Below are 26,402 nucleotides of genomic sequence, written 5' to 3'. Positions count from 1 at the left end.
CCCAGCAAGGCTTCTGATTGGCCACTGGAGATTTGATTGCCTGAGCAGATTTTTTAAAATGTTGTTTTGGCAGCTGCTGCCATCACAGCACAGTAGGGCTGCTAGGTCCCTCTTTGCCACCGGCGGGAGGTTTTTGGGATGGAGCCTGAGGAGGGCGGGGTTTGGGGAGGGGCTTCAATGCCGTAGAGTCCAATTGCCCCAGGGAAATCTCCAGCTGTAATAGCAGGCGATCTCCAGTTACAGCCTGGAGGTTGGCAACCCTACAGCACTGTGTTCCTTAAGTTAAGCTGTGGCAACCATTTTGTTGCTGTGCCCATCATGCTGTGTCAGAATTCCACATGTGCCTGCAGGCTCAAAAAGACTGGGGACCCCCGCCCTAGTGGATCCATACCACTTCCTCATGGTGCAGAGTCTTCCCTAGGGTTGCCAACCTCCAGGTGGTGGCTGGAGATTTCCCGCTGTTACATCTGATCTCCAGGCGGCAGAGATCAATTTACCTGGAGAAAATGGCTGCTTTGGAAAGTGGACTCTATGGCATTATTCCCCATTGAGACCCTCCCCTCCCCAAACCCCACCCTCCTCAGGCTCCACCTCCAAAATCTCCAAGTGTTTCCCCAACCTGGAGCTGGCAACCCTAGCTTCCCACTGGCTTCAGAAATAGTTCATGAATTTCTCATTCTTGGTGTCAGGTGAGAAGTTGTTAAGAATTATTTGTTCATGCTTTTTTGAACTGAAACCCCTTCTTATGAGAGGTGATGGGATGGGAAATGGGTACTTAGCCAGAGGAGGGAGACGGGAACCCAGAAATTTGAATCTTGGGGCGGGGGGATGCTATTTGTAGCGTAGAGGTGGTGAACATGTTGCGTGTATGTGTTTTGGACTTTGAAGGACAGACCATGGCGGGGGGGGGGGGGTTGTAAGTTGTCCCACCTCACACTAATCAGAATGGGATCAGTTAAGGTTACCAATCTTCAGGTGGTGGCTGGAGATTTCCCGGCATTACAACTGATCTCCAGGTGACAGCAATCAGTTCCCCTGGAGAAAAAGGACATGTTGGATGGTGAACTCTATGGCATTACACCCCATTGAAGTCTCCCCTCCCAAGCCCCACCCTCTTCAGGCCTCGCCCCCAAAATCTCCAGGTATTTCCCAACCCAGAGCTGGCAACCCTAGGGTGAGTGCACCATCTAACTTTTGAGGCGATGCCATGTTGGTCTCGCAATAGCAGCTGTCCTCTGTGTTTATCATGCTCCTCTGCTACCTTGCATGTCAGTTGGGGGGAAGGCAGGATATCTTCTATTTGTTTTAAGCAAAGAAGAGCTGTTGGGCCAACCCCTTACTCCCCTGTAGAACGAAAGTTCCCGGGATGTTATATATTTTATTAACTTTATTTATACCCCACCTTTTCCCCCAATGGGGACCCAAAGGAGCTTACATCGTTCTTCTCGCCTCTGTTTTATCCTCACAACAACCCTGTGATGTAGGTTAGGCTGTGAACGTATGACTGGCCCAAGGTTACCCAGCAAGCTTCCATTGCAGAGTAGGGATTCGAACCTGGGTCCCCCAGATCCTAGTCCAACTAGGGCTGTTGAAAAAAAAATCGGTATAGTTCGGCTTCGGCAAAATTCGGCCCGTTTTTATTCGGGCCGTGCCGAAGTCCGAACTCCCCCACTTCGGATCCCTGGAAATTCGGGGGGATCCAGAGTTCGGGGGAAAATTCGGCCCCCTGCGCGCCTTCAAGGGGCTTCCCTGAAGGCGCGCGGGGGGCCCTTTAAACAGATCTGCGCCAGATCTGCAGAGGGTTTCCAGCCCCCCCCCAGCCCTGCCGGGAGTCCCGGCAGGGCTGGCGGGGGGCTGGCAAGATCCTCTGCGCTGTCTGCAAAGACAGCCCAGAGGGTCTTGCCAGCCCCCTGCCAGCCCTGCCGGGAGTTCTGGCAGGGCTGGGGGGGGGGTCTTCCAGCTGGAAGGCGCGGATCTGTTTAAAGGGGCCGAATTCGCTGAATTTATTCGGGACACCCCGAACTCGGCGAATTCGGCTCCCCGGTTTCCCCCCCTTTTTGAGTTCGGTTCATCCGAACCGAAAAACCGCTGAATTGCGGGAAATTCGGCTGTTTTTCAGTTTGGACCGAACCGAATCAACAGCCCTAAGTCCAACACTTTAACCACTACCTGGGGTTCCTAAAGGAGGACTCATAACGGTTAAACCAGTTTGTTCCTAGTGTAAACAATGCCCATTATTTACCAGTTCCTGGTTTTGTGTTTTGGTTCTAGCCTGTTTTTGTTGGAAGCCCTTGCCGGTTGCTAGAGGAACCGGAATTGCTGTATCTGGGAGCGCTAACGTTTCCTTCCCAAAACACAGGTACTGACCGGGATGAGTTATTTCAACAGGAATTCTGTTTATTTCCGCAATAAGCCGTCAGCCTCTCAAAAGCACAGGAAATCAAAAGTCAAAGAAAAGAACTCTGGACGCGAGCATGGGCACCCCCCCCCCATCCTTGTCCAGTGAGTTAACCCTTTCATCACGCTACTGAAGTAGATGGCAGTTATCAGATCCCTGCACCTTTTATTGTCCTAAAAAGCCGAAGGAGCTTCGTTGTCTCTTCGCCAGGTGGAGACGCCCAGCTTGAGGGTCAGCACACGCAAGGACACGGCCACACGGCTGGGAAGGAACAGGCCCGCCTGCATACATTGGACGGTCCACCCTTAGGGCTGCCAACCTCCAGGTGGGGCCTGGACATCTCCGGGGATTATAACTGATCTCCTGCCTACAGAGATCAGTTCCCCTGGAGACAATGGCTGCACTGGAGGGTGGACTCCACGGCATTATACCTCCCCCCGAGGTCCCTCCCCTCCACCAAACCCCACCCTCCTCAGGCTCCGCCCCCAAATCTCCAGGAATTTCCCATCCTGGAGTTGGCGACCCTATCCTTGTGGCAATGCATGAGCAGTGCATGGGATTGCTAGGTCCTTCTTCGCCACTGGCAGGAGGTTTTGGGGGTGGAGCCTGAGGAGGGCGGGGTTTGGGGAGGGGAGGGACGTCAATGCCATAGAGTCCAATTGCCCAAGCGGCCATTTTCTCCAGGGGAACTGATCTCTGTCAACTGGAGATCAGTTGTAATGGTGGGAGATCTCCAGCTACTACCAGGAGTTGTGATTTATTATATTTGAGCCCTCGTGCTGCCCATTATTTTAAGTAATCTTAATTCTGGCACAGGTTGCATATGTTTTTGTAACTACCTGGAGTTTGGCAACCCTAAATATCCCCCCCAAAAAAAGTTGGTGGTTTTTTGGGGGGGAATATTTAGGGTTGCCAAACTCCAGGTAGTAGCTGGAGATCTCCTGCTATTGTAACTGATCTCCAGCCAATAGAGATCAGTCCCCCTGGAGAAAATGGCTGCTTGGGCAATTGGACTCTATGGCATTGAAATCCCTCCCCTCTCCAAACACCGCCCTCCTAAGGCTCCGCCCCACAAATCTTCCAAAAAAACTACCGCCGGTGGCGAAGAGGGACCTGGTAACCCTAACTCTTGTCCCACGGCCACTCTATTGTGGATTAGTTTTACAAATGAGATTCCCGGTCCTGCCATTGTCTCATGCAGAGGGACCTTGAAAGTCATTTTATAACTCGAGATAAAGGCAAGTAAATAGCACACCTGCTTCCTCTTCCCAACCCAGCTTTTCAGCCAAGGGTTGTTGCCACGAACGGCAACCGAAAAGGTCCTGGCCTGAGGCCAGGACCTTTTTGGTTGCCGTTCGTGGCAACGACCCTTGGCTGAAAAGCTGGGTTGGGAAGTGGGGCTTGGCCTCTGGCTGTTGCTCTTTGTTTTGCTCCTTTGTGTTTCGCTGCAACAGAAATGGAAGTCTCTCTCCTGTGTTCAGGGCCTGCCAACGTCTAGGTCCCTCTTCGCCACCGGCGGGAGATTTTTGGGGCAGAGCCTGAGGAGGACGGGGTTTGAGGAGGGGAGGGACTTCAATGCCATAGAGTTCAATTGCTAAAGCTGCAATTTTCCCCAGGTGACCTGATCTCTATCGGCTGGAGATCAGTTGAATTAGCAGGAGATCTCCTGCTACTACCTGGCAGTTGGCATCCCTAATTCCCCTGGAGAAAAATGGTTGCTTTGGAGGGCAGATTGTATGGTATACCATAGGTTCTAGGTGAAATCCCACTCTTTTGTTATGTTCAGAGTAAGACAAAGAACAAGGACATGGTAGGTCCACTGCGGGGGCAGGAAATTGAAACTGTAAAGGGTGATGAACTGCTCAGTTCCTACTTTTCCTCGGTCTTCTCTTGTGAGGGAAGCGGTGCAGAACATGGCAAAAACAGAACACATGATGCGGGAAGGGAGTTGCAGCCTAAGATAGGCATTGGGGTGGTACAAAAACACCTAGTTTCTTTCAATGGAACCAAGTCCTCAGGGCTAGATGAATTGCATCCAAGGGTACTGAAAGAACTCATGGATGTAATTTCTGAGCCCCTGTCCATTATTTTTGAGAATTCTTGGAGAACAAGTGAGATGCCAGAGGACTGGAGGCAGGCAATGTGGTCCCCATCTTCAAGAAGAGGAAAAAGGAGGATATGGGTAACTACCAACCCATCACCTTGACGTCTATACCGGGAAGTTTTTTTAGAACAAATCATCAGACAGTCCGTCCTTGAGCATTTAGGAAGAGCCTATTGCTATGAGCTAGCACGGATTTCTCAAGAACAAGTCACGTCAGACTAATCTTATCTCCTGTTTTGAGAAAGTTACTATCTTGCTGGATCAGGAGAATGCTGTGGACATAGTTGATCTTGATTTCAGTAAGGCTTTTCATAAGGTTCCACATGGTATTGTTGACAAGTTGGTAAAATGTGATTTAGGTCCTAATACTGTTAGGTGGATCTGTAACTGTTACTCATCCTCTTGGAGAGGAGTGACAAGTGGAGTGCCTCAGGGATTTGTCCTGGGACCTGTGTTGTTCAACATCTTTATAAATTATTCGGATGAAGGAATAGAGGGGATGCTTATTAAATTTGCAGCTGATTCTAAATTGGGAGGGGTAGCAAATACAGTAGAAGGCAGAGCCATGGATACAGGATGATCTTGACAGGCTGGAAAACTGGGCTAAAACTAAAAATATGAATTTCAGCTGTGATAAATGTAAAGTTCTGCATTTAAGTAGGAAAAATCAAATGCATAATTATAGGATGGGGGAGACTTGCCTTGGCAGTAGTGTGTGCGAAAAGGATCTGGAGGTCTTAGTAGACCAAACACTGAACATGAGTCAGCAGTGTGATGTGGTAGCTAAGAAGGCAAATGCGATTTTGGGCTGTATCAACAGAAGTATAGTGTCCAGATCACACAAAGTGATGGTATCGCTTTGCTCTGGTTAGACCTCACCTAGAGTATTGTGTTCAGTTTTGGCCACCACAATTTAAGAAGTATGTAGACAAGCTGGAACATGTAAAGAGGAGGGCAATGAAGATGGAAAGGGGTCTGGAGACCAACTCCTATGAGGAAAGGCTGAAGGAGATTGGTATTTTTCGCTTGGAGAGGAGACACGATAACCATCTTCAAGAGCTTGAAGGGCTGTCATATAGAGGATGGTGCGGAGTTGTTTTTAGTCGCCACAGAAGGTCAAACTAGAATTAATGGGTTGAAATTAAATCAAAAGAGTTTTCAGCTAAACATTAGGAAGAACTTGCTGGCCGTTAGAGTGTTTCCTCAGTGGAACAGCCTTTCTTAGGAGGTGGTGGGCTCTTCTTAGGAGGGTTTTAAGCAGAGGCTATATGGCCATCTGTCAGCAGTGCTGATTCTGTGAAGTTAGGCAGATCCTGAGAGGGAGGGCAGGAAGGGATGAACCAGTGCTTGGCTCTCAAGGCCCTTTCTTGCATACCCAATTGCCACTTTGGAGTCAGGAAGCAATTTTCCTCCAGGTCAGATTGGCCAGGGATCCTGGAGAGTTTTTTATTTTGCCATCTTCTGGGCATAGAGTAGGGGTCACTGTGTGTGTGTGGGGGGGGGAAGATAGTTGTGAATTTCCTGCATTTTGCGGGGTGTGTGGACTAGATGACCCTGGTTACTCCTTCCAACTCTATGATTCTATGAAATCCCCCCCCCAAATCCCCCTTCTTCAGCCACTGCCCCCAAATCTCCAGTTATTTCCCAGACTGGAGTCGGCAACTCTACGACTGCATTCTTTTGCTCTAAGTAAGGATGCCAGCCTCCAGGTGGGACCTGATGATTCCCCAGAATTACAGCTCATCTCCAGATTACAGAGATCAGTTCTCCTGGAGAAAATGGATGTGTCGTGGGTCAGCCTGAACCTTCCTCAGATGAGGAGGACATAGAGGAAGACTACCTACTACTCTCCAAGCCTTGATACGACTATACCTCCGCATCGACGGACGATTGGAAGCCAGGAAGCAGGCATGAGGAGAGGCGCAATGGCAGTTGGGTGCTCCGGAGAGCCTACCTGCTGGGCCCAGCAACCCCACACCTGGTCCCTCAACAGAGGAGGCCTGGGAGCCTATTCAGTTGGAGCTACTAGGCCCCACTTACCAGCCGCTGAAAAAAGCAGTTGGTGGACGCAGAATCTATGCTTATGCTGTGGAGGCCCCGGGCATTACGCCAGGCAATGTCTTGAGAAACAACGACCACGCCCGCCAGCGGAGAACGACCAGCCCCGAGTCAGCATGGGCCATGCGACTTGGGGCATGATGCCAAACCCAGTGGCCTGGACACTTTTGGAGCAGGGCATTTCGTGGTCCCCGTGAAAATGTTCTTGCCAGATGGTCACTACCTCCTGGTCATGGCGGACTCAGGGGGCATCCTGGAGCTTCATAAAGATGGCAAGTTTGCAAAGCAGCACCAGGTTCTGCTACTTACCAAGGAGACCCCAACCCTAATGGAGGCCATTGATGGCCGCCTTCTGCTATCTGGCCCAGTGACCCAAGAGACTCAGACGCTAACCTTACAGGTGCAGCACCATCTGGAGCAGCTCTGCCTGGGTGTGGTTCGTATGCCCCATTTACCAGTCGTGTTGGGCATGTCCTGGCTTACCCTTCATGGCCCGATCATTCGGTGGAAATGCCAGGAACTCCAGTTTCAGAAGCCCTGTCCCCACCGGGCACCAGATACAGTTTTGGGGGCAATATTCCAACCAGAGTCATCCACCCTACCAACTCAATATGAGGACTTTGTGGATGTCTTCGAGGAGGTGGGCTGACCCGAGTACCTCTACATCGGCCCTATGATTGTGTCCTTGATCTAATCCCTGGGGCTCCCTTGCCAGTGGGGCACCTGAACTCCTTGTTGAAACCCAAGCAAGCGGCCCTCCAGGATTTTCTAGAGAAAAATCTGCAATGGGAGTTCATCCAGCTGTCTACCTCACCTACCTCAGCCCCTAGTCCTGTTTGTGAAGAAGAGTAGGGAACTATGGTTATAGGGCCCTGAACAAGATCACTCTGCGGGACTGGTATCCGTTGCCCCTGATCTCTGAACTTTTGGAATGCCTATGGGGGGCCACTGTGTATACCAAGCTGGATCTCTGGGGAGCCTACAACTTAGTGCATATCAGGAGCAGGGATGAGTGGAAGACGGCATTTAGCACCAGGTATGGGCAGTTGGAGTACCTAGTCATGCCATTCGGGATGTGCAATGTACCAGCAGTGTTCCAGCAGTTCATGAATTAAATCTTTCTGAACCTGTTGGACCATACACATGGTGCTGCAGCACCTCAAACAACATTGCCTCTACGCCAAGGTGGGAAAATGTGCATTTGAGCTACCCTCCGTGGAATTCCTGGGCCATATTGTATCACCACAGGGCATCCAGATGGACCCAGGAAAAGTGGAAGGGGTTCTTGCTTGGCAGACCCCGCGTAACAGGAAAGATGTGCAGCAATTTCTGGAGTTCACATACTACTACCGGCAGTTCATCCTTGGCTTTGCAACCCTGCCCTTGACCCGACTGCTGCAACCTCAGAGCCAGGAGGGACCTGGCAACTGTAGTCATCTGGAGATGAGCTGTAATTCTGGGAGATCTCCAGGCCCCACCTGGAAGTTGGCAACCCTAACTGTCCTCAAAGGGGAGGTGCCCCCATAATTTTGGTTGCCCCTTGCTGCATCTTTTCCAATTCTCCCTCTTTTTGACCAGAACTGGGTTGACTACATCTGTCTTCCTGGATTGGGACCAGGGTGTGAGGCAGAAGCATTTCCTAGCTCCAACTGACGCGGATGTTTAAAACTGGAGATGGTGGCGATTTCGAAATGGAAGACTCTTGAAGCGATGTGCCTTTTTGTTGTTCCGCCTGAGACATCAAAACAGTGTGGGCCAGGTATACATGGTGAGGGGTCTGGAGACCAAGTCCTATTAGGAAAGGTTGAAGGAGCTGGGTATGATTAGCCTGAAGAGGAGAAGACTGAGAGGAACATAATAACCATCTTCAAGTACTTGAAGGGCTGTCATATAGAGGAGGGTGCCGAGTTGTTTTCTGTTGCCCCAGAAGGTCGGACCAGAACCAATGGGTTGAAATTAAATCAAAAGAGTTTCCATCTAGACATTAGGAAGAATTTTCTAACAGTTAGAGCAGTTCCTCAGTGGAACAGGCTTCCTTGGGAGGTGGTAAGCTCTCCTTCCCTGGAGGTTTTTAAGCAGAGGCTAGATGGCCATCTGTCAGCAATGCTGATTCTATGAACTTGGGCAGTTCATGGGAGGGAGTGCATCTTGGCTATCTTCTGGGCACTGGGTGTGTGTGGGGGAGGTAGTTGTGAGTTTCCTGCATTGTGCAGGGGGTTGGACTAGATGACCCTGGTGGTCCCTTCTAACTCTATGATTCTATGATGCTATAGCGGTTGCTGTTGGTAGTTCGTGTGTTAGATAGCAGGGTGGTGAATTGGAGACAGATTGTAATGGCTGCCTGAAAGGGGCTGGGCTCCATTCGAGGCCGAGGTTAGGCACACATGAGCACACAAAGCTGCCTTGTACTGAATCAGACCCTTGGTCCATCAAGGTCAGTATTGCCTACTCAAACTGGCAGCAGCTCTCCAGGGTCTCAGGCAGAGGAGAAGAAGAAGAAGAGTTGGCTTTTATATGCCAACTTTCTCTACCACTTCAGGGAGACTCAAACCGGCTTACAGTCACCTTCCCTTCCCCTCCCCACAACAGGTACCCTGTGAGGTAGGTGGGGCTGAGAGAGCTCTAAGAGAGCTGTGACTAGCCCAAGGTCACCCAGCTGGCTTCATGTGGAGGAGTGGGGAAACAAATCCAGTTCACCAGATTAGCCTCTGCTGCTCCTGTGGAGGAGTGGGGAATCAAACCCAGTTCTCCAGATCAGAGTCCACCGCTCCAAATCACCACTCTTAACCACTACACCTTTTAATGGGAGTTGGCAATAGGGTTACCAGGTCTCCCCTGGGCATTGGCAGAAGCTTTTTGGGGCTGGGGCTGGAGGCAGCGATCCTGTGCCCGCGGCCGCGATGTCGTCACTTCTGGGGTAAACCCGGAAGTGCAGCATTGCACTATGCAAGAGCGTTCCACATAATGCTGCACTTCCAGGTGTACCCCGGAAGTTCATAGATGTAATTTCCCAAGTCAGGCCAACAGTTCTCACAGCAAAAGGATGAGGAACGGGGAGGATTATATACATTCACTATCAAAATAACCTGATATTTAAAAGTTAAAAGACAAGCCGTTGCTAAAGATCTTAAGGGGGGAAGCAATGCTACCCCACATGTCACTGAAGTAGAGATCAAACATGCCAGTATGCCCCCCCCCCGCTAGGGTAGCCTTTGGTGGTTGGGAGGGGGCTGATGCGGGTGCCAGCGGATTATGCCGTAGGTCCAGGAAAACACCACCAGAACTCCTTGCTACTAGAAAAGCAGCGCTCGTTTATTTTACAGTGCACAGATATAACACAAATCCTTACACTCTCCTCCTCCGTTCATAGCATCCCAACACATGGGCTTAAGTTTCATACACAGTTATGTACATAATGCCATCTCAGATACCAATCATGGTAGTTTGCTTAGTCATACTGATGTTTCCAATACATTGCATCAGTCTCCTGGCCATAACCAGTTCTGGCCAGCTCCCTCAGGCTTATCCAGGGAGTTTCCAGACCTGTTGCATCATTTCAGATTCACTAAATGCTGCCTGTCAAACTAATCTGACAGCCTTGCAACTTCGACAGGGGCGGCACTGAGTGTGTGAGGAATCCATTTGATGTCAATTTTGATGTTAACCAGGGCTCTTGGATAAAGATTATATCATAGTATCTTATAAAATATAAGGCATTTTGATTCAGCTGAGCTGAGCTGGGGACTACAGGTAGGGGTGAGTTTAAACTTTGCCTTTTTTTAAACGCTGGGAAGCCTAACTAAACTGAGAATTTAATTGAGGTATGCTGGGAGAGGGTTGTGATTGTTGTGCCAGTGGGTGATTAAGGTTGATTGCTGCCTGAAAGCTTGATTGTTCCCTTGTTAAGTGGGGTTGTTGTGATTGGAGCTTGTGTCTGAGAGGTGGGGGCTGTGTGCATTTAAATTCCAAGGCTCCTGCTCTTGCCCTGTGGCTCTTAGCCTGTGGTTTGTGACTGGGGATCTGTAGGTGAGTTTAAAATCTTTTTATCTTAGCAGAGTAACTCTCTCCATCCAGTTGGAGTACCGAGCAACTTGAATATCTATGTGAATTAGCAGCAGATAGCTGCAGGGCAAGGAACTTTGGCACTCAGTTCTTATTTGGTATAGGAAGAGTGCAAGAGAGTAAAGGGCAGGGTTATAACACCAAAGAATAATATAATAATTAATTAATTAATAAAATACCAGTTATGAAGGTAGAGAGCCAGCAGGGGTCGGGGGGCTATCCAGTGTGCTGCATGGAGTGTCATATGTATGATTATCTGCCTGCTGGACAGAAGTCATGGGTGTGCGCTCGGTGCAGGGAGCTCCTGGCTCTCAGGAAGCGAGTTCACTTCCTCGAGGCCAAGGTAGCTCAACTGGAGGAGCTGAGGCAGGCAGAGAGAGAGGTGACTAAGGACTCCGGGGATGAAATAGTCACATCCCAGTCCCAAGGTGACGGCAACCTGCCAGTCACGGATGATGGAGCCCTTGGGGAAGGAGGCCATCTCACTGAGGTAGGGGAATGTGGTACCTTAGAAGGGACCTCTTCCTTGGTGGATGAACGGATATCTTCTCGTACCGAGGATATGCCTCAGAGGGGAGGGGAGCTTCTTGTAGTGGGGGATTAAATCCTTAGGAATGTAGATAGCTGGGTTTCTGGTGGGTGCATGGACTGCATGGTGACTTGCCTGCCTGGTGCGAAGGTTGCTGACATTACCCGTCATATAGGTAGTCTGGTAGGTAGTGCTGGGGAGGAGCCAGTGGTTGTGGTGCATGTTGGCACCAACGACGTGGGAAAATGTAGTCCGGAGGTCTTGGAATCCAAATTTAGGTTGCTAGGCAGGAGACTAAAAGCCAGGACCTCCAAGGTAGCTTTCTCAGAAATGCTACCTGTTCCACGTGCAGGACCAGCTAGGCAGGCACAGTCGGTGAGTCTCAATGCATGGATGAGACGGTGGTGCAGGGAAGAGGGATGAGACGGTGGTGCAGGGAAGAGGGCTTTAGATTTGTAAGGAACTGGGCAACATTTTGGGACAAGCCGGGCCTATACAAAAGGGATGGGCTCCACTTGAACCAGGATGGAACCAGACTGCTGGCGTGTAATATAAAAAAGGTGGCAGAGCAGCTTTTAAACTGAACCTGGGGGGAAAGCCGACAGGAGCTGAGAAGCATCCGGTTCGGGCAAACTCAGTGCACATGGACAAAGGGAAAATTGCTTCAGATTGCTCACGTGGGAATTATTTGGACATGAAAGGGAATGGGAAAAAATGATGGATAGCCACTTAAAGATGCCCAAAGGCACATGCCAGGCAAGTCGAAAGAGAGAAACAGTGTGGAGGTATTTCTATGCTAATGCTAGAAGCCTCCAAGCAAAAATGGGGGAATTAGAGGGCATGGTTTTAAGGGAAAACATAGATATAATGAGCATTACAGAAACCTGGTGGAGAGGAGAGAACCAGTGGGATACAGTCATCCCTGGTTACAAACTGTATAGAAATGACAGGGAACGGTGTATTGGAGGGGGTGTTGCTATGTATATCAAGGAAGGCATAGTGTCTAATAAGCTAGAAACCATAAAAAGGGCAGACTCATCCACAGAATCCTTATGGGTGACGATTCTGGGCCCCAAAGGAGATTTAGTACTGGGGACATTCTATCAGCCCCCTGACCAAATGGCTCAGGGTGATCTTGAGTTGGAGAATGAAATTAGGGAAGCATGTAAAGGTAATGAAGTAGTAATAATGGGAGACTTCAACTTGCCTCATATTGATTGGATAAATGTATGCTCCAGTCAAGCCAAAGAGATAAATTTTTTAGACATCCTAAATGACTGTGCCCTCAAACAGTTGGTCATAGACCCAACCAGAGGGGAGGCGATCCTGGATGTAATACTCTGTGGTGCTGCCAGTGATTTAGTGCGGGATGTGGATGTAGTTGAGCCAGTTGGCAATAGTGATCACAATGGCATCAAATTTAATTTATATGTAAGTGGGAAAGTGACTGGGAAATCTCACACAATTACCTTTGACTTTAAAAGAGGGAACTTCTCTAAAATGAGAAAACTGGTAAAGAGGAAGTTAAAAGGAACAGTTAGGAGGGTTAAATCTCTTGAAAAGGCTTGGGGGTTACTCAAGTCCACATTACTAGAGGCTCAGCTAGCTTGTATACCGCAGGTCAGGAAAGGTAGTAATAAGTCCAAGAGGTCACCACCATGGCTAACGGGTAAGGTGAAGGAAACAATTAGAGGGGGAAAAGTCTTCCTTCAGAGACTGGAAGGTTTGCCCAAACGAGGCGAACAGAAGCAAACACAAACTTGCACAAAGGAAATGCAAGCAGATAATTAGAGATGCAAAAAAAGATTTTGAGGGGCATATTGCTAAACACGTCAAAACAAACAATAAGAAATTCTTTAAGTATTAGGAGTAGGAAACCAGCTAGGGAAGCGGTTGGACCATTGGATGACAATGGGAGTAAAGGAACTCTAAAGGAGGATAAAGCGATTGCTGAAAAACTAAATGAATTCTTCTCATCTGTCTTCACTGTTGAAGATACAGGGCAGATTCCTTCTCCTGAACAGAGATTTTGGAGAGGGGAAAATGAGGAACTGAGGCAAATAGTGGTAACAAGGCAGGAAGTCCTAGAACGTCTAGACAAACTGCAAACTAACAAGTCACAGGGACCAGACGGTATTCATCCTAGAACTCAAATGGGAAATTGCTGAACTTCTAACAAAGATATGTAATATGTCCCTTCGATCAGCCTCTGTACCAGAGGACTGGAGAATGGCCAATGTAACACCCATTTATAAAAAAGGTTCCAGGGGGGACCCAGGAAATTACAGGCCAGTTAGCTTAACGTCTGTTCCGGGTAAATTAGTGGAAAGCATTATTAAAGATAGAATTGTCAAGCATATAGAAGGGCAAGGTCTGCTGGGCAAAACCCAGCATGGCTTCTGTAAGGGTAGGTCCTGTCTCACTAACCTATTAGAGATTTTTGAAAGCGTCAATAAGCATGTGGACAGGAATGAGCCTGTGGATATTGTGTATTTGGATTTCCAAAAAGCTTTTGACAAAGTCCCCCACCAAAGACTACTAAGCAGTCTTCATAGTCACGGGATAAGAGGACAAGTCCTCTTATTGATTGAGAGCTGGCTGAAAAATAGGAAGCAGAGAGTAGGAATCAATGGTCAGTTCTCACAATGGCGGAATGTGAGCAGTGGGGTGCCTCAGGGATCTGTGTTGGGACCGGTGCTTTTCAACCTGTTCATCAATGACCTGGAGTTGGGGTTAAACAGTGAAGTAGCCAAGTTTGCAGATGACACCAAATTATTTAGGGTGGTTAAAACAAAATAGGACTGTGAAGAGCTCCAGAAGGATCTATGCACACTGGAAGAATGGGCATTAAAATGGCAAATGAGATTCAATGTGAGTAAGTATACACTGATGGGATCTGTGCTGGCAGCGACAGACCAAGAAAGGGATCTTGGGGTGGTAGTGGATAGCTCAATGAAGGTGTCAAACCAGTGTGTGGCTGCTGTAAAAAAGGCAAATTCCATGCTGGCTATAATTAGACGAGGAATAGAGAATAAAACTGCTGCTATCATACTGCCCTTGTACAATTCTATAGTGAGACCACACTTGGAATACTGTGTACAGTTCTGGGCCTTGGTCTGATCCAGCAGGGCCTTTCTGTAAAGCTCTAGCCCTGCGGCAAACCCATAAACAGATTTCAGCAGACGGCAAATCCACGAAAGCAGTTTTATTGGTTAGAATCGACAGGTTTCAGAAGCCATATTCAAAAGGACACTAGTAAGGGTCAAAGGCAAGGCACATAGCATATGTGGGAGAGCAAAAGGAGATAACCGGTTACCCAGGCACCCCCCGCAACAGGCAGGAAGGAGCACTTGGCGATTCCCACAGTATGGAAATCTATGAAGACTAAACACGGGGCTTAGACTGGCCTTGGACAGAATAGCACAACAGCACCTGGAAGCAGCACAACAACACTACCACATACCATCCTCATGGCCTGCTCCTGACATTCTGCCCCCCTAAAGACCCCCCTTCACCCTCCCAGTGTGGGTTTGTGAGGGTAGGCGGCATGGAATTCTTGTACCAAGCGGGGGGCAGAGAAATCACAGGCGCGCACCCATTCATCCTGTGCGGGACTGTTTCCAGCGGACCAGGTATTGAAGGGTACCGTAGAGAATGCGAGAATCCAGTATTTTAGCTACTTCAAAATGTTCCTCCCCCACACACACACCATTTCAGGCACTTCGGGTTGTGGCTCAGGATGCCATTTTGGGGAAGGAATGTACGGTTTTAAAAGACTGACATGGAACACAGATGAATTCTCCATAGAGACTTGGGCAAGGAGAGTTCTACAGTCACTGGATTAATAATCCGGGAAATGGGGAACAGACCCACGTACTTGGCACTGAGTTTATCGCACGGGCGGGTGGATCGTAGGTTCTTGGTGGACAGATAGACGAGATCCCCCACCTTGCATTCCTTACCGGGGGAGCGATGTTTGTCAGCCTGAGCCTTGTACTTTCGTTTGGCTCGCTCCAGATTTTTAACCAGCCATGGCCAGGTTGTTTGAATGGAACGCACCCATCCGGCCATGTCAGTTCCCCCCTCCTCAGAAACATTAACATGACCAGCAGGGCCAAAATCTTTACCATGGACAACCTGGAAAGGGCTGAACCCTGTGGATTGGTGAACCGCATTATTATAAGCATATTCAGCAAAAGGCAACAGGTCTAGCCAATCATCTTGATGGTAATTAACATAACAGTGTAAATAGCATTCCAACACCGCATTCACCCATTCAGTTTGACCATCCGTTTGGGGATGGAAGGCACTAGACAGTCCTTGTTCTACTCCGACCAATTTGAGAAAAGCTTTCCAAAATTTGGCCACGAAATTTGAACCCCTGTCCGTCACTATCTTGCGCGGAAAGGAATGGAGACGGAAGACATGTGACACAAAGAGGCGGGCCAATTTCGGGGCGGAAGGGATACCTGTGCAGGGTACAAGATGCACCTGTTTCGAAAACAGATCAGTAATCACCCAAAGAACTGTCTTTCCCCCACTAGGGGGTAGGTCCATCATGAAGTCCATTGCAATCACTTCCCATGGTTTTGAGGGAGTCTCTTAACGGTTGCAAAAGTCCCGGCGGTTTGCCCTGAGATCGTTTGGCTGCTGCACATATGGGGCAGCTGCGGATGAAGGTGTCCACATCTGACCACATGCCCGCCCACCAAAACTGTCTCCGTAGCAAATGCAATGTCTTGAGAAATCCGAAATGTCCTGCAGTCTTGGCGCCATGAACCAAACCCAAAACCTCCCCCCACAACACTTCCGGAACATACAATTTAGAATCTTTGTACCAAAATTCCCCGCGTTTAATTAGAGTAGCTGGAAGGGTCTGTGAGGAAAGTTCCGCTTGATAACTGCAAAGAAGAGTCTCCTTAAAGGAATCAGTCAGTCCTTCCACCCCCTCCGGTGTTGTGCCAGTGGGCAGCTGGACCAGGGACGGAGACGACACAGGTGCAGGGAGTGACTGAATGGTGCGCTCAGGTCCCCGCACCTCGGGAACCATGGCTGTCAGTCGCTCAGGGGGAGGAGGAAGTGAGGCGGGTGGCACTGCCGGCTCATCCAGGCGTGGGGCTTCCCCTCCCACCGAAAGTGGCAGCGGTGGGGATCGGGTCTGAGAACGGGTTTGTACGGCTAAGGTGGGCAATAGACCTCATTGGGCAGGGGTGAAGAGCAACTCTGTGGGCCGATCAACCTTGGTGGGATATTGGGGAAGTCTGGATAAAGCGTCAGCCAGAAGGTTTTGCTTCCCTGGTACATATTTTAGGACGAATTGAAATTGGGCAAAGAAGTCCACCCAGCGCATGTGCTTCGCGGACAGCTTGCGAGCCCCCGTTAGGGCCTCTATGTTTTTGTGATCGGACCACACTTCAAAAGGCACCTTGGAACCCTCTAAAAACTGCCTCCACACTGTCAGGGCATCCTTTACCACGGTGGCTTCCTTTTCCCAAATGGCCCAATTGAGTTCGAACTGAGTGAACTTTTTAGAAAAAAAAGCGAACGGATGCAAGTGCCCATCCTCCCCCCGCTGCAGGAGCGCACCCCCCCATCGCTATGTCGGAAGCGTCTACGAATGGTTGATTGCAGTCTGGGTGCTGCAAAACAGGTTCGGATGTAAAAAGCTGCTTAAGACTACTGAAGGTGGCTTGACACTGGGGGGTCCACTCCACCCGGGCATTGGGTAAGGTGGCTGTATTTCCCTTTCCCTTAGTTTTAAGGAGGTTCGTGATGGGTAGCGCTATCTGAGCAAAATGTGGGAGGAACGCCCTGTAAAAATTTGTGACCCCGAGAAATCTTTGGACCTGTTTACGGATAGAGGGTGGTTCCCAACCGAGCACCGCTTGCACTTTTTCAGGATCCATAGTCAGTCCCTGGTGCGAGATAATATATCCTAGGAAAGTCAATTGCTTTTTATGGAACTCGCATTTAGATACTTTAGCATACAGCTGATTGTCTCTGAGACATTGCAACACCTCTCGAACCAAGGCAACATGCTCATCCACGGTTTTAGAGTAAATGAGAATATCATCTAAATAGACCACCACTCCTTTGAACAGTAGATCATGGAGGATCTCATTAATGAGTTGCATGAAGACCCCTTGGGCCCCTTTTAATCCAAAAGGCATCACCATAAATTCGAACATCCCAAAGCAACTGGAAAAGGCTGTCAAAGATTCATCCCCCTCCCGGATTCTGACTCTGTAATAAGCCTCGACTAAGTCCAATTTGGTGAAAATGTGTCCCTCCTTCAATTGTCCCAAGAGATCAGCAATGAGGGGGATGGGATAAGCATTTGTTTGAGTAACAGCACTGAGTTTTCGAAAGTCAATACACAAACGCAAATCTCCTGTTTTCTTACGCATGAAAAAAGCTGGTGCCGAATAGGGCACGGTGGAGGGTCGGATGAAACTGCGAGCCAAGTTCTTGTCTAAGAATTCGCGGAGCACTGTCCGTTCCGTAGGACTCATTGGGTAGATCTTACTCTTTGGCAGTTTTCCATTCCCCCCCCCACTTCAATAGCACAGTCCGTCCGGCGGTGGGGGGGTAACACATCACACTCCTGCACATTAAATAAGTCTGCAAAGTCCTGATATTTGGGCGGCACTTGGGTCGGACTGGAGGTGTCCGAGGCCAGGGCAGGAGTTGGTTTGATTACGGTTTTAATGGCCACTTCATATCGGTGTAACTCACACAGCAGGCTATTGAACATTAAAGTCTCAGCTTCCCAGTCTATGGTGGGACTGTGTCCTTTGAGCCAATTTGCTCCTAACACCACAGCATATCGAACATTGGGCACAATAGTGAAGTTGATTTGTTCCCAATGGTGGCCAATTCCCATCACCACTCCGTCAGTGCAACGGTCGACTGCCCCCCCCCTGAAATCACTGCCATCCATTTGAGCAAATTGAACAGGTGCCGGCAAAGGGACTGATTTCACTTGGAGCGCCTTAAAGGTGGTTTCGTTAGTTAACGAGCAGGCACATCCAGAGTCTATTAAGGCCTTAACTTGCAATTGAGGACCTTTTCTATAAGGTCATAATATCACATCTACATATACAGTCTCTTCTACTTCACTCACCATGAAAGGAGCCTTGGGTTTCGCAGGAACACCTGCGGAGGTCTGCGGTATCGCTCCTTCTACCGCAGACCCAGTCCGGTTTTTGGCTGTTCGAGGGGAGACTCCAAGTTAAGTGCTGGGGAGTTCCAGTGGTCACCCTCCTCTGAAGAAGCGGAGCTGCCCTCCCCAGGAGTAGTAACTGTAATCCTGGACCCCGACGGGTCCACTGGCGAAAGGTCCGTTGTCACTTCTCTGGCGTGCAGAGCTGGGGGCGTTTTTCGTCTTGGAGCGATGCTCCGCTCGGCTGCGGTGCCTCTCCCCCGAGCGCGTCCTCTCCCACGAGGAGTCCCCTCTGGCTGGGGAGTGGGACTCAGCAGTCCCGGACGTGACAGACAAGTGGCAGCGAAGTGACCCATGGCACCGCAAACGAGGCAGGCTCCCCTTAGAAACCGCAATGCTCGGTCTTGCGGAGGTAGAGCCGGCCTCCGTGGGGCCTGAGGAGCGGCAGGTTTGGGAGGGTTTCTCTGGCTTCCCCCCTCCCTGGCCTGCCGTCGGGCAAGAGAAATAAACTGGCAGTGGCTTTCCACTTCCTCCGCCAGTAAAATCCACTCTTCCAAGGTGGCTGGGTCTTGCTGCATGTATGCCCAGTTTAGAATCTCAGGATGCAATGCTGCTGTGAAGTAATGCACCCGGGTAGCTTCAGTCCAATCCACTATTTTATTAGCGAGTCTTTGGAACTCATCCACAAACTCTCGGACTGAGGAGGATCCTTGACGGAGTTGTAGGAGGGCCGCTTTGGTCTTCTCCCCTTGAAATGGATCCTCAAAACGTCTTCTCAACGCTCGCATAAATTCATTAAGCGACCGTATGGAGTGGGCCCGGGTATCAAACTGGAGGACCATCCATTCTGCAGCCTTTCCAGTCAAAAGTGAGGAAACAAATCTTACTCGGCTGTCTTCTGTGGGAAAGGAATGCCCTTGTTCTCTCATGTAACTGTCCACTTGGTGTAGGAAACAGGGCAAAGCGTCCGCAAAGCCATCAAATGTCACTCGCAAACGGGGTTGCTTCCACTACACGACTGTGACCACAGACTGGACCAGTCCCACTGGTGGTGGTGCCGGTGGTTGACCAGGGGCCAGCTGCCCGGGAGCCGGTTGTACCGGGGCCGGCTGCCCCGGAGGCGATTGCGCCGGGGCCGGCTGCCCTGCCCCCCCTCCAACAGGCAGGAAGGAGCACTCGGCGGTTTCCACAGTATGGGAATCTATGAAGACTAAACACGGTGCTTAGACTGGTCTTGGACAGAATAGCACAACAGCACCTGGAAGCAGCACAACAACACAACCACATACCATCCTCATGGCCTGCTCCTGACACTTTCTTATGTTCTTATGTTAACATAGGGTCCTGGATTTTATTTGACTATCCATGAGATACACTTTCCATAATTTGACTATCCATGAGATACACTTTTCATACACTGTCACATTCCATGAGATACTCTTTAAATAATGCTCCCTCTGGGTCTCTGATTGTCAGTTTAGTGTCTCTATTTTATCCATCTCTTTCAAATCCACTAAGATTGATCTATTTTTATATGTGGGTGATGAAATCAAATTGGAAAGCTCTGTGTGTCCTTTGGGAGGAGGGCCCGCTGTACCGATCTCACCACCCTCTAAATAACCATTTAAAAGCCCTTCTGCAGAGAGTCCAGAGTTTATTTGATGATAAGGAAAAGCACAATCTTTATATAAGGCAGGTTGGTTTTTACTAAGGAACACATCTACTAACTTAACCAGTTTCTGCTGATGTTTGTGCCCAAAAAGGGGCCTCTGGGTGAGCTACAATAACAGTGGTAGAGAGTGGTATAGGATCCTGGGTGTGATAATTTATTTCCAATAATCTAGTCCTTAATTGCTCAAGATGGTCAATAGTAGATTTTTTCTCCACTGGTGGGTGAGCTTTAAAGGAACTGGTTAAAACTGTCTCAATAGCATATATAGTTGGGGAGTCCCCCACCCTGGACTCCAAATGGATGGGAGGTTCATCCCAACTAAGGAGATCGCCCTCTGAAGTGTTGACTGAGCCACTGGGCCTCCTCTTACACATGGCTTCAGTTTGGCCCCCATCTTAAAAGAAGGGAGAGTGCAAGAGCGTCCCACGCAATGCCACACTCCTGGGTTTGTCCTGGAAGTGACGTTGTTGCGGCCGCAGGATTGCAGCTGGAGAGGAACCGTACCCATGCAACCTCGTACCCATGCAGCCATGTGGCAACCCTAGATGGCAGGGATTGAACCAGGGCCTTCTGCATGCCAAGGAGGGTACTCTACCACTGAGCCACAGCCCTTCCTCAATGTCTTCAGCCTGCAGATTACATCTGTTTATGCAGTTGCTTTGGCGGGGGCTCTTCCTTGACATAGCAGACTCACAATTTCATAATATTTCCACTGCCTCTGCACCGTGTCCATCCGGTGAAGATGCTAAGAGAGTAGGTTTGCCAGCTCCAGGTTGGGAAATAACTGGAGATTTTGGGGGCAGAGACTGAGGAGGGTGGGGTTTGGGGAGGGGAGGGACTTCAATGCCATAGAGTCCAATGGCCAAAGCGGCCATTTTTTCCAGGTGAACTGATCTCTATCGGCTGGAGATGAGTTGTAATAGCAGGTGATCTCCAGCCACCACCTGGAGGCTGGCAACCCTATAGGAAAGGCATGTTGGTGGCTGCCCCATAGATATGGTGGGTCACACCCAGGGCTGCCTCCCATGTCTGGGCACTTGGTGGAAGTCATTCAGGGCTATTTTCACTGGCTTAGGATCCTGGCTGCTTCTAAGGACATGGCAAACTTGTATTGATTTTACAGCACTTTTAACTGTCATGGTTTCCCCTTAAAGGATCCTCGGAATTGTAGTTTGGTAAAAATAATGAGAATTCTACTAGAATCTCTCTAAAGCTGTGTGTGCCTTTAGCATAAATATGTTTTTTTTGGGGGGGGGGTGGAGAGGAATGTTTATATTTTGTTTGCCAGATGCTGCGACTCTTTTATTGTAGCTTGGTCTGAGCCCTGGATATGGGGCGGAGACTGAGAAGCAGCTTGCTTTCAGTTAGGGTTGCCAACCTCCAGGTGAGGACTGGGGATCTCCCAGAATTAAAACTGATCTCCAGACAACAGTTCCCCTTCAAAACAAAAAGGCTGCTTTGGAGGGTGGACTCTGTGGCGAAATATACCCCGCTGAGGTCCCCTCCCTCCCTAAACCCCACCTTCCACTCCCACATCTCCAGCAGTTTCCCAACGTGGAGTTGGCAACTCTACTTCCAGTTTACAAAAGCTTCCTTGCCCAGTCACCTGAAGGATGCTCTTACCGGCCCCAGTTAGCCATGCTAGTGGCTTTTTACAAGTCTGAAAGATTGCTTGAAATAGGGTTGCCAACTCTGGGCTGGGAAATTTCTGGAGATTTGGGGGTAGAGCTCAGAAAGTGTGACGTCTGGGGAGGGAAGACACCTCAGCAGGGTATAATGCTGTAGAGTCCACCCTGCAAAGTAAGCAGGGGAAATTATCTCTGGTCTAGAAACCAGTAGTAATTCCAGCAGATCTCCAAGCCTTTTCTGGTGACCCTAACTCAACGCCAGTCCGAAGACAGCCCTCCATAACCTGTTACCCTTCCCTGTTAGATGGACACTGCCTGGACCTGGGGCGCAGCGTGATCTGCAAATGCCGTCCCGGTTTTGCCGGCTCCCGCTGTGAACTCAACATGGACGACTGTGCCGGCAACCCATGCGCCAACGGAGGAACCTGCATCGACGGCCCCAACAGCTACACCTGCTCCTGCACCTTGGGCTACGGCGGAAAGGACTGCAGCACCCGCATGGACGCCTGCGGCTCCAGCCCCTGCCTGAACAGCGGCACCTGCTACACGCACTTCTCGGGCCACGTCTGCGAGTGTTTGTCCGGCTACATGGGCTCGAGCTGCGAGTTCAAAGTCCAGCTTCCCACCCCGGTTAGTAGCCAGCGGGTGGCCGAGGGCCCTTTCCCCACCGCCCTGGCGGTGTCCTTCGCCCTGGGGCTCATGACGTTGGTGCTCGCGGCGTGCGCTGCTGTCGCTGTGCTGCGGCACATGAGGCAGGGCCGCAAGGCCGTGAAGAGCAGCGTCCGGAATGACCTGGCGACCATCAACAACCTGAAGGAGAGGGACGGCTTCCTTATTTCCCCCGGGCGGTTCAAGGTGTCGAACAAAGATGGCCGGTTCCACAGCGACCAGTTTAACTGCAAGAGGAAGCTGTTGGATCAGGGCCGTGAGTCCATCTGCAAGAAGAAGCTGGAGAAGTAAGTGGACGTCCGCTTCCTCTATCCCATCTCTTTGGGGTAGGGGAGGGGCTTTTCCTTTTTAGTAACTAGAAAACTGGTGAGAAGGGGGAAAGGAATGTAAAGAATGGCAAGGGATGGCGTGTGGGAGACAGACCTCATGCTCAGAAAGGAACTGCTCTTAGCTTAGGGTTGCCAACTCTGGGTTGGGAAATTCCTGGAGATTTGGGTGGTGCAGCCTGGGGGGGGGTTTGGGGAGGGACCTCAGCGGGCTGTAATGCCACGGAGTCCACCCTCCGAAGCAGCCGTTTCACCCAGGGGAACTGATCTCTGTTGTCTGGAGATCAGGTAATTCCAGGAGAGCTCCAGGCCCCACCTGGAGGTTGGCAACCCTATTTTAATTTCATGTTCTTCCATTTACAAATCTATAACCAGTTGTTGCATTATGAGGCGATAGTTGTTGCATTATGAGGCCTTCATGCGGTGATTGTGTCAAGAAGAACCGGTCGTTCTGAAAAGACTGTGTTGGTCCAGTAGATACCAGCTATCACTCCCCACCCCCGGTGAAGTCCGGATGCAATCTTAATAATGCAGAATTTACGGGGAGAATTGCCTCCAGAAGGACTTTTACCACAGTCAGGCTTTCACCTGAAGCCTCCCCTCCCTTCCCGATTCTGTCCTAACTGGGTTCTGCCCCCAAATCTTAAGAACACAAGAAAGGCCCTGCTGGGTCAGACCCAGGCCCATCAAGTCCAGCAGTCTGCCCGCACAGTGGCCAACCAGGGGCCTCCAGGAAGCCCCCAAACAAGACGACTGCCGCTGCTGTTCCTCAGCACCCAATATAACAGGTCTGCTCCTCTGATCCTGGAGAGGATAGGTATGAATCATGACTAACAGCCATTTTTACTAGTACCCAGGAATCTTCAGGAATTCCCCTAGCTGGAGGTGGCAACCCTACTTTGAAGACTAACAAAGGTACAGCGGCGTAACCTTTTGTGAGTCAGACTCTGCTTCCACAGAGGATTCTGGAAGGGTAAATTTGTTGGTCTTCAAGGTGCCGCAAAGCTCTTTCTTGCTGTTGGCTGCAGTGTGATGTATTCTCAATTCTGGGTTCTGCTCAAACTGGCAATATTGAGCAGGAAGATTGGATTTCGACCACGGTTTTTGGCTCAGTTCGAGTCTGAAATGGTTTCATCCACAGTGGATGTGGTACAAAACTGAGAATTCCCTGCCTGGAGAAAACCAAGTGTCAGGGAGAAGGCTAAACATGGACTCCTCCTTCATGCTGTCCTAGTTTTCCGTGCCCAGGGAATTTGTTTGTGCGGCAGGGTGCGCAGTCGTCTGTGCCTTTCCCTCCTTGCAGCCTGAAGCAATAGAGGTGAGAAATAAGCTTGCCCCCCACCCACTCTTTTGCAAGGACGTTGCTAGGAAAAATGAGGAAACATTCCCACCCCCACCTGTGATGGTTGTGACGCTGATGTAGGGTTGCCAGGTCCCTCTTTTCCTCCGGCGGGAGGCGTTCGCGTTTTAGTGTGTGCGCACGCCGACGCACGTGCGGCACTTCCGCGCGGCCCTTTACCACTCAAACTAAGAGGTAAAGGCCCCTTGCGAGGCGGAAACCGGAAGTGCCACACGCGGTACACACGCACATGCACGTTAGCCTGCCGACCCTCAGGTGGTCAGCAGGCAGAGGGGGCAATTGCCGGGGGTTTGCCCACCACCAGCAGGCACCTGGCAACCCTGCGCTGATGGCTGGGAAGGGGGGAGACTTGGCTTACCGTAGGACAGCTGAGATGTAGAAATCCTCACCGTTTCATGTGTAGTTGACGTGACCGCCGGGAACAACCCCCAAAAGACAGCAGCGTCCCTTTTATGGGCATACCCTTGAGGGCACCCCATTCAGATGCCAGTCTTTGGTGTGGCCAGGGCTGTGCTTGAAAAGGTGCTCCAAAGTGGCATGAAAATAGGACCATTACAGAAATACGTTGCTGCCATCCACAGGCTTGCTTGCGGCAGTAAAGAGGATTCCCTTAGACAGGATGGAAGTATGTTCTGAATCAGGGCCCCCCAACATGGTTCTGTGGGTGCCCTAGACCCACTGACACATTTCCTGGCACCCGACAAGTGTTTTTAGAAAGTGGCCTGCGCCGGGGTAGCTTTTGCCTATCAAGGCTTCTGATTTGGCTATTGGAGATTTGATAGGCTGTGCAGATTTTAAAAACCATTGTTTTCTTCGCTGTGTTACTGAAGGTAAGCTGCGTCAGCCATTGTGTGGCTTGCTCTACCTCCTGTGGCTGCGCCTGCAACCCCGTGTTCGAATTCCAAAGGTGCCCGCAGGCTCAAAAAAAGTTGGGGATCCTTGTTCTGAAATGTCACGACAATCTGAAGCATCTCTGTTGCTCTACTTCCATTCAGGTCCTTCCTCAAAGGAAGAAACGGGTTTTGCCATTTTTAATGTTTCTTGTGGGAGCTGGACAACTGGAATATTGTTTTCACAGCACGGCAAGGAAGGGCTATGAGTCCCGTGTGATAGAGGAGGTGCTGAGGCTGCGGGCTCGAGGCAACTCGTGAAGTAAAAACCAGACACTGAAATCATGAAAATGCCCACACGTGAATTACCAACAATAAATTAAATCAAGGGCATAAAAACAGCGGAAAAAAAGCAACATTCAGCAGCCTAAAATTATATTCATAAAGCAGAAAGCAGACTACAAAACAGCTAAAAGCCTGAATAAAAAGGACCATTTTGGAACAGTGCCTAAGGACAGTGAGATAGGCACCAGGGAGCTTCGAGGGGAAGGGAACTCCGCAGGCGAGGTGCTACCACTCAAAAAGCCCTGCCTCTGGTTGCCAGCCGTTTTGCCTATGCAGGTGTGGGGAGGTGGAGGCCGGGGCTTGCAGACTTGGCAGTATGGGGGGAAGCAGTCCTTCAAGCACCTGGCCCCCAAACCATTTAGGACGTTAGCGGTAAGAACCAGCCCGTTGAACTGTGCTCAGAAACACACGGGGCAACCAGCACGGACCTCGGAGTACGCAGGTGATACGATCTCTGTATCCCGTCCCTGACAGTCACCCGGCGGCCTCCTTTTGGACCAGTGGAATTTTCTGCCCGGTTTTCAAAAGCAACCCTGCAAAAAGCGCACTACAGTAAATTAACCTGGACGCGGCCAGTGTGTGGGTCGCGATGGGCCGACTGCAGTTTTCAAGGAAGGCATGTTAACCAAAGCTGACCGAACACGCTCTGTGCCACAGCGGAGACCAGAGCCTGCAACCACACGCCAGGATCCAGCAGCAGCCTCCAGCTGGGGACTTGCCCCTTCAGGGAGGTGGGGGGTGCTACCCCCTCCAGGGCAGGCTGACTCCTCAGTAGGGTTGCCAAGCTCCAGGTACTACCTGCAGATCTCCTGCTATTGCAACTGATCTCCAGCCGATAGAGTTCAGTTCCCCTGGAGAAAATGGCTGCTTTGGCAATTGGACTCTATGGCAATGAAGTCCCTCCTCTGCCCAAACCCCACCTTCCTCAGGCTCCGCCTCAAAAACCTCCCGCCGGTGGCGAAGAGGGACCTGGCAACCTCAGTCCTCGAGCAGCCTCGTCTTTGATCTGCAGCACCTCCGTCTTGTCTGGATTGAGCTGCAGTTTGTGGGCCCGTCCCATAACCTTGTCTTTTCTTCCACTCGTGCCCCGGCTATCTGGGCCAGAAGGAAAGTCCTGAGAGCAAAGGGGCCAGGGCTGACCTTCTCTCGCCCACATGCTCCGTTGTGTCGGAAGAAAAAGCAGGAGTCCTCCACGCTTGGGACGTGGCATGCAAGGAAATGCGTGTCGATTCACCTGCCGCGTCTAGCTCAGCCCTGAG

General features: G+C 50.3%; 1 protein-coding gene across 1 annotated transcript in view; it reads left to right on the top strand.

The window, feature by feature from the left end:
• DLL3 (delta like canonical Notch ligand 3) overlaps positions 1-26,402 on the top strand; it is an 86,978-nt gene that overhangs the window by 41,157 nt on the left and 19,419 nt on the right. Inside the window, exon 8 of the mRNA XM_056845866.1 lies at positions 21,918-22,569. Coding sequence (XP_056701844.1) covers positions 21,918-22,569 — 652 coding nt within the window. The remainder of the gene's footprint in view (positions 1-21,917; positions 22,570-26,402) is intronic.

Source organism: Euleptes europaea, chromosome 3 (assembly GCF_029931775.1).
Source record: "Euleptes europaea isolate rEulEur1 chromosome 3, rEulEur1.hap1, whole genome shotgun sequence".
Lineage (NCBI taxonomy): Eukaryota > Metazoa > Chordata > Lepidosauria > Squamata > Sphaerodactylidae > Euleptes > Euleptes europaea.
Note: the sequence above shows the minus strand (reverse complement) of the source record. Positions and strands in the feature narration are given on the sequence as shown.